Genomic DNA, 18,121 nt, shown 5'->3' with positions numbered 1-18,121 from the left:
TCGTCAAACAAACATACATACAAACAAAAAATATATATAATATATATGTAGGTTTTTTTTTTCAACCCAAAAGTCTGGGGAGGGCTTGAGTCCTCCCACCCCTATACCTAGATCCGCCCCTGTGCACAAGCATAAACTAAGCAATCATCTTCTCAATAGAGAGACTAGCTAGCAGAGAACCAGCTGATCTCATAGCTTCTTGTGTGCTCTACACTCGGAAACCATGTGCTATTTTTTCTGGACCACTCACGCACAGTGATCTAGTATTTTGAGATGGTCATGTAACATTAAGTAGAGTATGGGATCAATTATAGTTTGTTGTTTTCGTAATAATTCAATCATCTATGCATGTAATACTGAAGGAATCATTTTATTAATTTTCAACCTTGCACTGCGTACATTTCGATCTTATAGCTACCAAATACATCACAGATAGGTAAATGTTTATTGAAACACATGCATCAAACTACAGAAGAGTAAGACGGTATGTTGGCTTGGCAAGCAAGTGTTCGGCTTTTGGCATTGATAAGCCGAACTTCTCTGTCATGTCCAAGTCTTGAGGTAGCAAGCAATTTGGGAGATCCCAGTTAAAGCAGTGCACCAGTTGTGCAAGAACTAGCCGAACTGTGGTTAGCCCTAATTGCATACCCGGACACCCTCTTCGGCCAGCTCCAAATGGGAGGAGCTGAAAATCATGTCCCCGGAGGTCCATATTGTTGTTCATGAACCTTTCAGGATAAAATTCTTCAACCTTTTCTGACCAAACATTAGGATCCCTTCCAATGCTCCAGACGTTTACCATGATCCGCGATTTCTTGGGTATGTAGTATCCATCAATTGTAATATCCTCGATGGATTCATGTGGGACTAGAAGTGGTGCAACTGGGTGCAGTCTGAAGCTCTCCTTAACCACCATATTCAAGTAAACCAGATGTGGCAAATCAGTCTCATCCACCACTCGGTCCATACCAACTACAGTTTGGAGCTCTTCTTGGAGATTCTTCATGACCCTTGGATGCCTCAAGAGCTCGGCAAAGGTCCAAACAATTGCAACGGTTGAAGTATCAAAAGATGCAACCAACATGTCTAATAAGATGCCTTTCACGTTTGTTCGATCAAGAGGAATTAAACTCTTGTCATTCGGGTTTAACCGTTGGTTTGAAAGCAACACGTCTACAAAGTCCTCATGCTGGCCATGTTTCCCCCTTTCAGTGTTAACTTCATGGTCCTCAATTATCTTCTCCAAGAGTTGGTCGATTCTCTTGCTAACTTTCTTTAAGCTCTTGGTCAAACCCTGAGAGAGAGAGAGAGAGAGAGAGAGAGAGAGAGAGAGAGAGAGAGAGAGAGAGAGAGAGAGAGAGAGAGAGAGAGAGAGAGAGAGAGAGAGAGAGAGAGAGAGAGAGAGAGAGAGAGAGAGAGAGAGAGAGAGAGAGAGAGAAATTATTGCATATAATTTCATAGTACTATGTCATAGACTTATAGTACGTACAATGTTTAATACTCCAAAATCAGATCACCGGAAAAAGGCTATCCTGCTCACTGGTTTGTTCTAGTATCTGTTACTACAGCTAAGGAATGGAATATATATGATTTCTAATTTGGGAAATTAATCAGAACGTATACCTGAAAATCAAATGGACCGAGGAATGGCACATAATCAGCTATGTTGAATGCTCCGACCAACGATACAGCCTCCTCAATAATCTCCTTCAAACCCAACCAATCATTCTTTTTGCCACCCAGTACCATCCTATACATTATATCCTCAACAACCTCACCAATTTTGTCACTAATATCCACCAATTGACTTTCCTCTCCAGCTCTCTTCAGTGACTGCACCAATAGCCCTATCTCCTCCCTTCGCCGCGGTGCAAAAGCTTGAATTTTCGAGGGACACGTAAGTTCGGTTGTGCAAATCTTCTTCGCATGACGCCAAAATGGGCCGTATTCGGAAAAGGCCATGCCCTTTGCACCGTAAGTTATGCACTGAGAGACCTGGGTTTTGGGCCGATTGGCAAAATTATGGTCATGGGTTTTGAGGAACAGCTCTGCAGCTTTTGGAGATGAGACTATTATGGCGGGTATATTGCCAAGATGAATAGACATTATTGGTCCATATCTTTCGGCCAAATGTTGGAGGCTACGGTGTGGGAGGCTGCCTAGCATATGAAGGTTACCAATGATTGGTAGTGACCGAGGGCCAGGAGGTAGCTTTGATTTGTGCTTTGGTTTTGAGACTGTAGTGATGAGAAACCAGATGAACACGAGGAAGACTATAAGGATGGCCATTGTTGAAGGACTCATTGTGTCTATGAAAACTAACTAGATTCTAATAAAACGAGGTATATATAGAACCAGTAGCGCCTTGTGCACATACAGATTGTATGTGACTGATACCTAATTACTACTAGACATGTGAAAAAATGAAGGAAAAGATAATATAATGCAACAAGCTACATAGATATATGTCTATCAAGAGAGGGGAGGAAAAAAAAAGAAGAAGAAGCAACTCTATCTATATTATTATGAAGATCTAAGATTAAAACTAGCATAAAAGATTATGTCCTTTATGCTATAATTCATAGCCAAGAGTTTTAAAGTTCATAAAGAGCTTTAATAGGGTTAGTCAAGTTAGGTAGAGTTTTTCTCAGAGTGAAAAAAGAGTTTAGAAAATTTTAAAAAGAGAGTTAGTCTGAGAGTTGCATAGTAACCTGCATATTTCCTCTCATCAAAACATTATCCAATTACAACGAAAATTTGTTGAAGATTCAAATTATTATTATTATTATTATTAGGGAAAACATCACCAATGGTCACTGAGTTATGACTTATTCGACACTTAACTCACTGTATTTTTGGGTAAAGCTATGGTATGTTAACATTTCTCATACATCAACTATTTTTACCACTTTAATGACTCATGTTACCACTTTGAGGACTAATATTACTATTTTGAGGACTCATATGGTAAACTAAGAAAATTTACCACTTTAAGGACTCATGTTACCACTTTGAGGACTAATATTACTATTTTGAGGACTCATGTGGTAACTAAGAAAATTTACCACTTTAAGGACTCATGTTACCACTTTGAGGACTAATATTACTATTTTGAGGACTCAAATTACCACTTTTAAGGCAATTGTATGCATGTCATACGTTAACATTTTGTAGAATTTTCCTGTATTTTTAACAATATCACTTAACTCACTGTCGTTAATTCTGCCGTTAAAAGCTATTAAAATTGAGGGTATATTTGTCTAAACACTAAAAAATGCATTTCTAACTAAAAAAAAAAAAGACAAATTTTTTTTCAAATTATATTTAAGTTAAAAAAATCATTTTTTATTAGAAATCTCAGAAATTTAAAAAACTGAAAAAAGTCTAATAAATGTAAATTGAGGGTATATTTGTCTAAACACTAAAAAAATGTATTTCTAACTTTATTTTATAAAAGAAAAAGACAATTTTTTTTCCAAATTATATTTAAGTTAAAAAAATCATGTTTTATTAGAAATTTCAGAAGTTTAAAAAAATTGAAAAAAAGTATAATAAATGTAGTTTTTTTAAGTTAAAAATGATTTTTAAGTGTTTTGACAAATATACCCTCAATTTTAACGGTTTCTAACGGTAGAATTAACGGCTGTGAGTTAAGTGAAAGACAGATGTAAAACTGAGTGAGTTAAGTGTCGAATAAGTCATAACTCAGTGACCATTGGTGATATTATTATTATTATGGCATATGAAGGGTTATTAAATAGTTGATCCATAATAATCCATAATACGTCAATATCATATGAAGGGTTTTTGTAGTACAATCAGGGTTGTAGATCCATAATACGTCTCTGGATTAACCCTTCATAATAACCCTTCCTACAAATAATTGATTGATCCTGATTGACTAATATTCTAATATCCAATAAAATAATAATAATATTATTATGGATAATAATAATTATTAAGATGTTGTATTAATATTATTGAAGATCTAACGTTAAAACTAGTATAAAAGATTATGTCCTTTATGCTATAATTCATAGCCAAGAGTTTTAAAGTTCATAAAGAGCTTTAATAGGGTTAGTCAAGTTAGGCAGAGTTTTTCTCAGAGTGAAAAAAGAGTTTAGAAAATTTTAAAAAGAGAGTTAGTCTGAGAGTTGCATAGTAACCTGCATACTTCCTCTCATCAAAACATTATCCAATTACAACGAAAATTTGTTGAAGATGACAGTATCTGAAATATTGTCAGTACTGATTTTAATATCTATAAATCAGTACTATCCGAAATACCTATTAAATCAGTTCACAGTATATTAATATTAGAAATATTAATTTATAGCCTATAGTATATAATATAGAATTGTAGGAAACTTTCAACAGGCATATCATATAATTTATAACAGTCATGATCAAAAGATTCTGGATCTGTATGTAGAAGAACAATAGGATATTTTCCTTCAACAAATAGGGTTTCAAAAATAATATCCTTTATATTTGTCAATTATTATTTGAACTGAGGCTATTTCTTGACATATCAATATTCTTCTCATAGTATTATTATCCATAATAATATTATTAAAGTCTATTATTCTTTTGGCTTTTTATTTCTTGGGTAATTTCCAGTTTCCTACAATTTCAGTTAAGCTATGAGAAGACCACACCTCACAGTTTAGCATAGTATCTGAAATACTACCAATTTTGCTTAATAATATATTTAAAGCTTATAATATCTATAAAGGTTCTGAGTACTGATTATAACTGAGCTCTTAACATTTCATCAGGATATTAATATTTTAACTGAGCTCTTAAATTATAGACGTATATCTATAAGATTTTATAACAATTTATAACAATTTTATAACAATTATCATCTATACCCTCAGAGACGTATCATCTACAAATTGTAGATGGTATAAGAGATTTTATAACAAAGGCATAAAATCGTCCGAAGGGAACATTAAATGCTGTTTTGTATTTGTCTTTTTCTGCAATCTGGATTTGCCAAAAGCCAGATTTCATATCAAATTTTGAGAAAACATTTGCTTGGACTAATCTCTTTAGTAAATCTCTTTTATTTGGAATTGGGTATCTAATCCATTGAAGGACTTTGTTTAAGGGTTTGTAATTAATTACAAGTCTTGGAGCTCCTCTTTCTAGTTCAGAAGCCTTCTGAACATAAAAAGTATTATTATTATTATTATTATTATTATTATTATTATTATTATTATTATTATTATTATTGTTTGGACCCAAAATGAGCATTTTGGCCTGACAAGGCACGTCTTGGAGAAATTGAGCCAATGTTAGTGGCTCAAGCTATATATTGTCGACAAGTTCGAAATATATATTTAGAGGCTAAATAAAGCCTACTATGGAAGCATGGAAACATGAAAAGTCAACTTTAGCACATTTAGAGTACGTCGATCTCGAAATAATATCAGGAGTCTCTATCAAATACATGTTTCAAACAAGCACCAATTAGCAAAGAGTGCACGACTGGCTACTCCATTTGCTTTGACATAGTGGTAACATACTGAAAAGATAACTCGATTACAACGAAGCATAATTACAAAAATCACAGCTTTCCTACTATGTTGCAGTCGGAGATGAAACCCGACGGTACTAAATTTCATCCTGCCACTAGGAGGTTGCGACCGTTTAATCAGAATGGATCGTTGCCTCACTAGGCCAGACAAGGCAATTAGAGAGCACAAACAGGTAGTTAGCCCGACTAGCCCTGCATGATAGTTGCAGGGACTTATTACCACAGTGAAAAACGAGACTTGTATAGTACGCGAAATATACATACGTGTATTATTTCGACATTTTATCAAATGTTTGGCAAAATATTTTTAATTCATAACTTTTTAATTAAAAACATTAATTTATATTCATTTTTGTTCAATAATATGTGTAAAATACGGGAAAAAAACGTAAAAATCATGTATAGTAAGTGTATAATACTTTTGGCTTCAAAAGTACGGAAAATTTAACGAATCCCTTTATATAATACGAAGTACGGAAGTAGTTTTGAAAAAAACATAAGTACGTGTTTTATTCGCATATAATACGAAAAATTACTAACTATGCTTATTACACACCAAAGGCGAGACAATACTAACCAACTAGCATAAGCAAAACTAAAAGCAGAAACTAAAAATACAGCCCAAGCCCATGCCTCCACACAAAAAATAGGAAAAATCACAACTGCGATCAAAGTCGCGGCCACCGTTGCCCCGTCGCGCTTGATTCACCGGATCGCCCATATTCTGCCATCCTGATCACGCTAGCTCGCTCCACCACAATCCAACCACATCAAATCCATATTGCGACCGATGCATCCCCAGATCGGATCCCATCGAACCAACCCAGATCCTCCACCACGATCCCACCAAATCGGACACCACCCAGATCTGAATAAGCCCTACCGCCGGTTCGAACCCAACCACGTCGCGCCGACAACTTCTCCAAACCTGACAACCGCTGCGATCTCTACCATTCCTCACCTCACCTTTTACTTCAGGTGTGTGCAAAGTGCGTTCCAATCCTAGACCAAGCTACACTATTATTAAGAGAAGTCGTTTTGTCAGCCAAAGCAGAATAAATGTACTAAAATAATTCTAAAATATTAAATAGGTTTAGTACTCATAAAAAAGATAGGGATAACAAGATCAAATTAAAAAAATAAAAAGAAAAATAGAAAAATAAAAAATAATGGTGAAATTTTGAAACAGATTAATTAGATTTATCCAAAATAAACCAGATAAGTACGTGAGAAAAACTACACCAATTCCTATGAAAAACTGTCCACTTCTTTTTTTAATAATTTCAAAATCCCTTCCCTCACCTCCCACGTTCATAGCAACGGTTCCCTCCCACTTTCATCAACCTCCACTCTTTCTCTTGATATATTTCCCCACACTTTAGAGCATGCTCAAATATTTCTATTGAAAATTCAGACCCAAAAAAAAAAATCATTGGAGGCGGTAAGCCATACCTTCTTAATCGTTCTTATTATCGTGTAGGTTCATGACTGCATATATTACCTTTTTATTTTTGCAGTAATCTAATTGACAAATTTCTTTTTTAAGAGTTTGTGGGATAAGCTGATAAGGCTTTTCCATCGGCCAATGATAAAAGAGGTCATTTTGAAGTGTGTTATTATAATTTAGTATACACAAATATCTCTATGATAATTAAGGTCACCTGTTAATAACCTGCCACTAAAATTAAGCGTAATTACAAAATATACCACTGGCACCTCTCCCTCCCTCCCGTTATCCAATCTCGTCTGAACCCTTTTCGACCCTTCTCTCTCCCTCAATTTCGCTCCCAATTTGATAATGCGATTGCAATCGCCGCGATTTGAGTCACCATTTCTGAATTCGTCGGGGTTTGATCGGACTAGGAATTTATGACATCGCGGTGGCGACGGAGGAGGAGGCTAGGTTAGGATTTTGAGTTTTTGGGAGCTATCTGCTCGAAATTGGTGACAATGGCGCCGAGGCTCGGCTCCGGCGACGTTTTTGATAGCTACAGCTCCGACCTTGGATCGATGACTGATCGCTTAGGGTTCCGGTCCTCCCATTCGCTCTCAAAACGCCTTCAATGTTGTGATTCGCTCACTTGAAGAGTACCGGTTTGCTAAGGTTATGATTCAGTAGTAGGATAGGATTAGGTTTTTTGGCTCAATCAGAGCTCTGACTGTGTCTCTGTGCTTGCAGCAAGAGGATGAAGAGATACGGATTTGGTCGAAGGTCTCCTCAGCCCATGGATGGTTTGTATTTTCAACACTAACAGCATCTTTTACTGTTTTGATTTCTTAATTTTTGTGTTGCGTAGTTGATCTGGATAATTGAGGTTTCTGCGAAATTGGTGCAGTTGTGTGATTAGAGTGTAAGTGAATGGATTTTTTGTAGGCTTTTGTTTGATACATGTTGATTACAGATGAAGCATAGACGTAATGTTTAGAATTTCATGTCCTGCTGCTTGCTGGGATCTCATTGAGTCTATGAAATCTGTAACATGTGCATCTTTACATGGTCTTGTTTTTGTTTTGATTTTTATGGCATTTGATGTTTATAGTAGCTCAAGTAGAGCCGGCTAGTATAGTTGATAATCAGCCAATGGAGGAGCTAGCCTCTAACCGTGAAATTCACTTGGACAATTGAGAACTTGTCTAGGTTGAACGCCAAAAAGCACTACTGTGACATTTTCATTGTTGGTGGTTATAAATGGTATTCTTCCCTTGACAATCATCGTATGGTCTAATTTAGCTCTTGAGCTAGAGATGGGATTTTACTAGCACAGGGATGTGTTATTTGTATAAATTTGTATTCTTATGCTTCTTTGGGATTTAGGTAGTTTTCATAGTATTTTATATTCTAGAAAATGTATTCAATCAAAGATGATGGTTGCCATGATTCTTTTGTGTTGATGGTGCCAATTTCGAGTTGGTTGGCTTTAAAAATGCAGATTGGCTATTGCCTTGTCCATGGGGTCAGCATGGCGTAGACAACAACTATTCATTCTCATCCACTGAAGAGAGGTATCAGGCTTATAACTCACAATTACTGGATGTTTATAGTTGATAAGATTACTTTGAGACCTCAAAAAGTTGAAAATCATAATTCAGTAAGACTATATTGCATTAGCCTTAGTGCTCATAAGCATCTCCCTTGAACTATGCATTAGATGTCTGTGCAAATCTCTTTTTATTACTGGTGATTGTTTTGATCTTTGCTTTTGTTTTCAAAGTATATGGGAGACCTGGTATGCATGATTTAGTGTACAACGTCATTCTAAAGTTAAAATAGATGCTATACCTCACTCCCAATACATGTGTTGGCCATTTGAGCCGAGTTGATATGATGCTGAAACATGAAGAATGATGGAATTTGTTCTGTTAATTTGTTGGCGTTTTGATTAGTTTAGTTTGTAAATTTGTATTTGGGTGTGTATTGAGAAGTGAGTTTATATTGTTGTTTGTGAAGTTTGCTAAGTGTGTTCTGTTTTTTTTTTTTTCTCCCTGTTGATTAGATGGAAAGGCTTATAAGAAGCCAAAACGTCCTCATGAGAAGGAACATTTGGATGTTGAGCTGAACCTTGTTGGAGAATATGGGCTTCGGTGCAAGAGGGAGTTGTGGAGGGTCCAATATGCTTTGAGCCTCATCTGTAATGCTGTCAGGAAATTTCTTACCCTGGACGAGAAAAATCCTTGCCATATCTTTGAGGGTGAGGCTCTTCTACGTACGCAGGATGAACATGTATGGGCTCCTAGAAGAGAGCCAGAACAAGCTCGATTATGTCCTTGCACTCACTGTCCAGAACTTCCTTGAGAGGCGTCTTTAGACCCAGTTGTGGTTATTTTTTGTTTTGTTTAATGTGCTTATCAGAGGTTGTCTAATTGGAAAAGGTGTTGTGGTTGTACTTTGACTAAAATCACTTGAAATCTTCTTACTAATGATTGAGCTTACAATTTTGTCTTACACTTGAATTCATTGCCAAAAAAATACTTGTGAAGTTTAAGTGCCTCAAGTCACTGGCCATGTTACAGTCATAACCATGTCAGTGACATGTAATGTGTGACATGGTCAGTTACTTAGTTAGTGACATGTGATTAACAGTGACTTGGCTATTAACTTGTGACTTGGCTACTGACAGTTACTTGGTTAGTGACATGGTCAGTTACTTAGTTAGTGACATGTGATTAACAGTGACTTAGCTATTAACTTGTGACTTGGCTACTAACAGTTACTTGGTTAGTGACATTGTCAGTGACATGTAATGTGACATGGTCAGTTACTTAGTTAGTAACATGTGATTAACAGTGACTTGGCTATCAACTTGTGACTTGGCTACTGACAGTTACTTGGTTAGTGACATGGTCAGTTACTTAGTTAGTGACATGTGATCCGGGAAGGAGCAAGGACGAGTATCTCATCAAGAGAAGAAATATCTAGCTAAGGAAGAAATATCCCGCCGAGAGAGATTTGGTTATGGCGAAAACCTCTCAAGGAGGAATTCGGTTATGGCGGAATCCCTCAAGAAGGAATTAGCTCGAGGAGGGATTCGGTTAGGGCGGATTCCCTCAAGGAAGGATTAGCTCAAGGAGAGATTAGGTTAGGGCGGATTCCCTCAAGGAAGAATTAGCTCAAGGAGAGATTAGGTTGCGGCAGATTCCCTCAAGGAAGGATTAGTTCAAGGAGAGATTCGGTTACGGTGGGATCTTTCAATGAGAAATGAGTTCAAGGAGGGATTCAATCAAGGGGAAGCTTGTTCAAGGCATGGTCAGTGACATGCATGTAATGTGACATGGTCAGTTACTTAGTTAGTGACATGTGATTAACAGTGACTTGGCTACTGACAGTTACTTGGTTAGTGACATGGTCAGTTACTTAGTTAGTGACGTGATTAACAGTGACTTGGCTATCAACTTGTGACTTGGCTACTAACAGTTACTTGGTTAGTGACATGGTTAGTTACTTAGTTAGTGACATGGTTAGTTACTTAGTTAGTGACATGTAATTAACAGTGACTTGGCTATGGTTAGTGACATGTAATGTGACAAGTAACTGACCATGTCCCTAGCCAATGGCCCAAGTAGTTAGTGAGGTCACTAGCTAAGTCACTGTTAATCTCAAGTCACTTTTGTTTTTTTCAACCACATAAAATGAACACAAAGACATGATATTGGCATGGTTTATGCTTAAGAAAGACTATAACATAATAATTAGCAACTCTGTTTATAGCTTTAGTATAGCTAAAGTAGCAAATACAGAACACAAAATCAGAAGACAAAGTCTTGCCAAAACATTCTCCTATAACAACATTCACTGGAAACAAAGAAAACTATCCTCCCCCGGAATCTCCAAGGCAAACCGAACTCCTTGGCCTTCATTATCTTAAGCCTGTAAAGAAACCATGGAGGTTCTCAGAAACACAATATTAAAAGAATCATGCAAAAACGGCAAATACCGATTGTATCAAGGAGAAATAACTTATTTTTTATGTCTACCATAGAATAGTTGCAAATGTTGCAGACATTTCGAAAAATGTTGCAGACATTTCGAAGAAAAAGAAAGGAAATTGTTTTAGCATAAACTAACACTCATGGTTAAAATTACTGTAAAAGATTGATTTTATTGAACTTGGCTTGCTAGCAATGTTGTTGGAAAGCCAATCCAATCCCTCGTACAGTCCCTCGCCCAAGGTTGCGCATGTGCTCTGAATGTACCTGAGAGATAACATCACAATAACAACAATAGTTCAGGCCATACTTCTCCTATCTGCAATACTATTTGGTCCTACAATTCATCCAAGATCTTTACATGGTTTTAAAATAAACATTACATCAGGTTCTTAATTGTTTAGTTCGATTTTGACACCATCCACTAGTTTTATAGCTCCTATCCAATAGAACTAAACAAGTAAACTCACTTCTGAATAAAAGATAAAGAAATCATTTCAACCTTATTTAGTTTGTTCAATCATTTAGAGTCATAAATTATGTAGACATATGATTTACCAGCTTACAGCAACTATTTACAGATGGACTAAAAATTGCAGAGTGAAAATTAACAATATCACTTACCAGTGACGTTGGCGGAGAGAATGAAGCCCAAGCTTATCAGTTAATTCTACAGCATTCATTGCAGTAGGAAGATCTTGTTTGTTGGCAAATACAAGCAAAACAGCATCCCTCAGTTCATCCTGAAACCAGATCAAATTTTTACCTTTTAGCCCTAGTACCAAAAAGACCGGAAAGAATATGTGCAACTGTTTATCCTAGATGAGATTCTGAATCTTCCAATCAGTTACAGGGCATGCACCGTAATTGCTCATGAAGCAACTAAAACATAAAGCAATATAACTATAGCAAGTGAGTGGATGCAACGTACTACAGGAGATTATGTATCCAAACTCTATAGAAACTTACGAAAGCCAACAATTTAGAACAACAAAGAACAAGAACCCTAAACAAGGTTCTGAATCTTCTAATCACTTGAAGGGCATGCAACCAGAATAACTCATCAAGCAACTAAGACATAAAGCTATATAACTACAGCAAGTAAGCGGATGCAAGTCCAGAAAAGTATGCACCAAACCAAATAGAAACTTAGTGAAGCAACGTAGATTCTATTTATTTTATTTTTTTGGGTAAAATTAAGGATCCTGTGATCTTTTGCAATTGGAACTAATGAATCCCCAGCATAAACAAGCACAAATTATAATACGTGAGAATCAGTAACTACCTAATTCAACATCCTGTGCAACTCATCCCTTGCCTCAACAACTCGATCCCTGTCATTGCGATCAACCACAAAAATAAGACCTTGCATGAGTGTTCTGGAAGTAGTGCCTCAACAACTCGATCCCTGTCATTGCCCTTATATCTGTGTTCCAAAAAAAATGCTAATCTTACAAGAAAATCAATTCGTCAATTCAATTAAGCCAATTGTTCTTGCTTGACAACAATTGTGACCATACCACAGATCATACCCGTTTCTTTTCTATTTAATTATCAAACGCACATACTGTAAAATCAAAATGAAAAATTACTTAAAATGAATCGACCAACCTGATTCTTCAGCCTTTCTTCAGCCTTCCAAACATCACATGAACTCAACAAATCAAAACTGCGGATCCACAAGAACCGAAAACACTAACAATCTCAGTGAACCTGTCAATCTTTCCAAGGATCTGACTGATCGAAGGCTCCACCTCTCCAGATCCTGCGACGCTCATCTCGAACTCTTCCCTCTGAGACATCTCAAAATCAAAACGCAAACCAATAACAACATCCAACAATTTCTTAATCCATATACCGACATAATCTTTAGAGGTAGCAGCCCTAATTCAAAATTGGCTGGAATAACAAAATTTCAAATGCATACCAGAACCACAGAGAGAAAGATCTAGCAAAGAATGGAATAAAATTAAAGAGAAGAAAAACAAGAAAGAAATCGAATGCGATGCGGAGAGATAAGGATAGAGGAGGAGCTGAAGAACACAAACCTTTGGTGGCGGAGAAGATCGGTGAGGGGAGGAGTTCTTGAGCGAGACTGACTTTTCCGTGGGCCATCATCAACGAATCAATTGCAGAAATTTGATTGAATTGAAATCGAAATTAGCTTTCTGCAAGCGAACACTTGCAGATTACGAGAATGGTGAAAGGGAGAGCCAGACGGAGAGAGAGAGAGATTTCTAGGGTTTCGGGAAATGCAGGGTTTGCAAAATGAGAGACAAGGAGGGAGAGAGGGGTGAGGGTTTGGGTTGGTGAATCTATGTCATCAGTTTTTAGGCTTCAAGGGCAGAATCGGAATTAAAAAAAAACTAAAAATTAACCTTTTTTAACATTACCTCATTATTCATAAGGACTAAATTAATATTGTTAACAATTCATTATGGATTTTTTTATCAAGTGGGAAAGTAGGTGACTTTTTTATCATTTCACTCTCTAAAGTGACCTTTTCCATCATTTCCTTAATTTTTTTACCTTCCATTTGTATTTTTCTTTTCTTTTGGGGCAATTCATTATAAGAAATATTAGGTAAAACCCATCCATTACTTCTATAAGATAAATAACAAATGGGAGTTTCTATTCATATCTCTAAAATTGGCATTTTGACCTCTTTCTTTTTTCAAGTGATAGTTGACTTTGTCAACTCATGTCAAATTACCAATAAAGACACAAAAGAGAAAGAAAAAAAAATTAAAAAAAGTCTTTTCCCTTTTAGAGGTATGAAATCAACAAATGGTCATCCTCATAATATTTTTTCCCTTTTGTTTTTGTTATGGTCTTCATCCTTACCAAGCAGCAGAGAAATCAACAGACCAGTTCCTTATTTTGCAGTTCCTCGAGTCAATTTCGGATATGCAATATTCTCTAACCAAAACACCAACAAATCACTTTCTCTTAAAATCATACTCATCCATTGGAGTTTTCAAGAAGTTGAAGAAATGAACTGCTCTTAGGAAGAAGGGGGGGGGGGGGAAGCTATCAATTGAAAGTTTTTTTTTTTTTTTTTTTTCAGCATAGTTGTATGAAGAGTAAAATAATATTGTGAAATGTTTAAAAATTGATGGAGGTCTAACTACTGATTTTGGAGGTATATGAATAGAACACTCTAAAAAAAAAAGTTTTTATTGATATTATTGGATGATGGGTATTATGGAAAAATTAGGGAGGTGTAGATAGCATATTGGTTATTGGATTAAAATCAGTTTACCCCCCTAAGGTTTGGGGGTAATTTCATGTTAGTCTCTGTCCTTTCAATTTAATAAGTTTACCCCCCAAGTTTTCCAATTTCAATCAACCGTGTCCAATTTCTACTATTCCGTCCAATTTGGACATTTAAGTCTGACTTTTGAGGGCTAAAATGGTCATTTCAAGACAAAAAAAAAGGAATTTTTTTTATTTTTTTTGTTTTTTTTTTATATATATTTTTCTGTTTTTTTTTATTTTTTTTATTTTTATATAAATTTATCTTCAACCTATACACCACAAGTTATAATAGGTTTATAAAAACAAAAAGATACTCTAGGTGGTTGAAAGTCTCTCGCTGATCTACAATATTTATGATATATCTCCGATAAAGAAAAGAATTTTAGGATATATCCCCAATAAAGTGAAGAAATGTCTGTGTAAAATTATTTTTTACAGATATTTACAGATAAAGTGTAAAATCGTGAAGAAATATCTGTGTAAAATCATTTTTTACAGATATTTATAAATAAAGTGTAAAATCATTTTTTACAGATATTTCTTCACTTTATTGGGGATATCTCTTAAAATTCTTCACTTTATCGGAGATATATCACAAATATCGTAGATCAGCTAGCGGCTTTCAACCACCTAAAGTATCTTTTTGTTCTTATAAACTTATTATAACTTGTGGTGTACAGGTTGAAGACAAAATAAAAAATAAAAAAATAAATAAAAAATGAAAAAAAAGAAGAAAAAAATATAAAAAACGAAAAAACAGAAAAAAAAATTAAAAAAAAAACAGAAGAAAAAAATATAAAAAAAAAGAAAAAATAAAAAAATTTCTTTTTTTTTTTAGTTTTTTTTTTGTCTTGAAATGACCATTTTAGCCCTAAAAATCAGACTTAACGTCCAAATTGGATGGAATGGACACGGTTGAGGAGAATTGACAAGCTTGGGGAGTAAACTGATTAAATTGAAAGGACAAGGACTAACATGAAATTACCCCCAAACCTCAAGAGAGTAAACTGAATTTAATCCTTGGTTATTTGTACAAGTAAGTTGGAAGTCTATTAAGTGAGGAGGTCTAAATATCAATTTTGGAGGTATGAATAGAAGCTCCCCAAATACACCCAAAAACAATCATGTAAGATAAATAATACAACCCTTTTCCCTTCAAAATTACAGAAATTGCCACTAAAGTAAAATTTATTAACCTATGCTACTCTATCTGTTGCAAAAAAAATAACGTAATGTATTCCATGATTAAATTAGCTCTTTGCATTATTATTTTAATTGTAGGTTTTGTAATCCCTTACATTAATATTGTCATAAATATTGCTAGAATCATGAAATTTGGTCTATTCTTTCAAATTCAAATGGGTTGATTGTTACTTTAAATGAATCAGATGTGAAGCAACTTTTGCATATCATTTTTTTTTTAATTCACAAACCTTCTATCACATAGTTAAGTTATTTAATTCTTACTATCGATAATAATGTTAAGGGTGAGGCTATTGCCACCCTATAATTTTCTTTGTTCACCCTACTTGCTCATTACACCCTATATTTTAATTTCAATTATTAGATTTACTTATCCAACCCATTTCTCTTTCCAGGAATATCCTCCATCATATAACATATTAAATTAAAAAAGAAATTTTGTTTAACGAAAATTTCTCATTTAATTTATATCAATTAAAAAGATGTCCTAAAATATATTATAGTTTCCTAATAAAATCATAATTTGATTTACTTCCATTTTTTTATTTTTTCCATTCAGTTTCAATGTTCGTTTATTTCAATCCATATTAAAAAAATTAGTAAGTGCTACTATGAGCAATGAAAAAAAGACTGATTTTTTTTTTTCGTGTTTTAAATTTTTTACTTTCGGTGTTTATAAAGGTATAGGAAAATTACTGGTCCCCCCTTTAACTTTTGGTGCGTCGACAGTTCAGTCCCTGTTATTCCAATTTTAACAGATAACTCCCCAAACATTCAAATTTCACACAATTTGATCCAAAATTACCATTTTACCCCTCACTTATTTTTTTTTTGTTTTTTTTTTAATTCTTCTCTCTCTCTCTCTCTCTTTTATACATATGTATATATATGTGTGTGTGTGTATGTATATATATTTTTTATTCTTCTCTTTCTCTTTATATATATATGTATGTGTGTGTGTGTGAGTATATATGTATGTATGTATGTATGTATGTATGTATGTATATATGTATGTATATGTGTGTGTATATTTTTATTCTTCTCTCTCTCTTTTTATATATATTTATATGTATATATGTGTGTGTGTATATATATATATATATGTATATGTATATGTATGTATACATATATATCTAATGTGTTTATGTATTTGGTAAGTCTATATACTATGTTTATGTTTCATATTATAAAAAAAATTCACAACTTTTATATATCTAATGTGTGTGTGTATATCTATATATATATATGTATGTATATGTATATGTATATGTATATGTGATTACACGCATTTATATACGTGTAATTATATCTAAAACATTATAATTAAGCTAATCTTCATGTCAATTATTATGTAATTAATCTACTTTTATTTATTTTGTAGGAAATAAGCGGAGTTACGGAAATTGTGAGAAAATGAGGCGAAATTGGAGCTAATTGAAATTATCGACAAAAAGACGAAAAGTCGACGATGGTCAATGGGTCAATGCAAGCAACTATGTGAAAATCATTGAGTTGAGCTTGGGAAAAGCAAAAGAAGAAGAGAAGAAAACGGAAGAAAAGAAGAACAAGAAGGAAGAGAAAAAAAATGGTGGAGATTTGTTAATTAAACAAATGTTTAATTAACAACACAAATCTAGAGCTGCACGTGCTCTTTCATTTCTCTTCTCCCTTATGTCTTTCTCTTTCTTCTCTCCTTGTCCACTCTCATGCTGCCACGTGGCAGCCCATCCTTACCTTTTCCTCCTCCACACGAAATAGCCACCAATTCTATCTCTTTCTCTCACAAATTACTCATATATATATATTCCTCTGTTCTCCTTTTACCTTACCCTAGAATTCGGCCGCAGCACACCAAAAACAGAGGCAGCCCCTTTGGGCTGCTCTCTTTCTCTTTCCCATATTCTCCTCCTCCATTTTTCATAATAGTTTTAGTTTTCTTTTGGGTATTCATAGAATTTCTCACACAAGCTTCAAGATTTCATCAAGAGCTACAAGATTCAAGCTTTAGGTATTTGTGGGAGTTGTAATTCAAGGGAAGTCATATTAGTTTCCTAACTAATTGTGGCTACCTTTGTTTTCTCCTACACTTCTATAATCTTTTCTCTTTGAATTTTGTATCTTTGATGTTCATAATTATGGGTTGTGAGTAATTTCTTTGTTGGGGGTTAGGGTTGTGTGCCCTAGCCCAAATTTGATGTAATTGATGCTTAATTTAATTTATATATGAAATTTGTTAATTATTGGATGCTTGTGTTTTGTGATAATTGATTAGAATGCATGCTTAGGAATTGTCAACTCTTGGGTATGTGTTTTAATAAGTCTAGATTAAAATTTAGGGGATGACATCCTTAGATTTTAGAGCTAGAACCCCGATTTAATATTCGTGGGAAATACAAGCATGGTTCACTACATGATTAGCTTGATCGCAATTATGGTGAGCTTGGTTGCCTAATTCCTCGAACTCTAGGCCTCTTGATGTGAATTAGTGACCCTTGAACTGGCTCTAATTCATGTCAAGTGAGTTCCTACGGCCCTTGAACCGGAGTAGTAATACCATGAAAGGGAATTTCGGCCCTTGAGCCTTGAAAAGCCTTGGGTACGGCTTCTATCATCTTTAATAAATTGCACGTAAATCAAATTAGCATCTAGAACATTGAATTAGGGTTAGGAATCATCCCTAACTACCAATCCCAC

The 18,121-nt window shown here is 34.8% G+C and overlaps 1 protein-coding gene and 1 long non-coding RNA gene across 2 annotated transcripts; one reads left to right on the top strand and one right to left on the bottom strand.

Moving 5' to 3' along the window:
* Positions 1-351: 351 nt before the first annotated feature.
* LOC133732920 (cytochrome P450 CYP736A12-like) lies at positions 352-2,427 on the bottom strand. Its single transcript, XM_062160533.1, has 2 exons — positions 1,624-2,427; positions 352-1,294 (listed from the first exon to the last, which is right to left on the bottom strand). The coding sequence occupies exons 1-2, from the start codon at positions 2,302-2,304 to the stop codon at positions 467-469; spliced, it is 1,509 nt and encodes a 502-aa protein (XP_062016517.1). The 5' UTR covers positions 2,305-2,427; the 3' UTR covers positions 352-466.
* Positions 2,428-7,238: 4,811 nt separating this feature from the next.
* Positions 7,239-9,478, top strand: LOC133732112 (uncharacterized). The gene is made up of 3 exons (XR_009856944.1): positions 7,239-7,646; positions 7,722-8,545; positions 9,037-9,478. It is a non-coding gene; the product is annotated as an uncharacterized LOC133732112 (long non-coding RNA).
* Positions 9,479-18,121: the final 8,643 nt, after the last annotated feature.

Source organism: Rosa rugosa, chromosome 2, assembly GCF_958449725.1.
Source record: "Rosa rugosa chromosome 2, drRosRugo1.1, whole genome shotgun sequence".
Taxonomy (NCBI): Eukaryota; Viridiplantae; Streptophyta; class Magnoliopsida; order Rosales; family Rosaceae; genus Rosa; species Rosa rugosa.
This window is presented reverse-complemented; position numbering and strand designations above follow the sequence as displayed.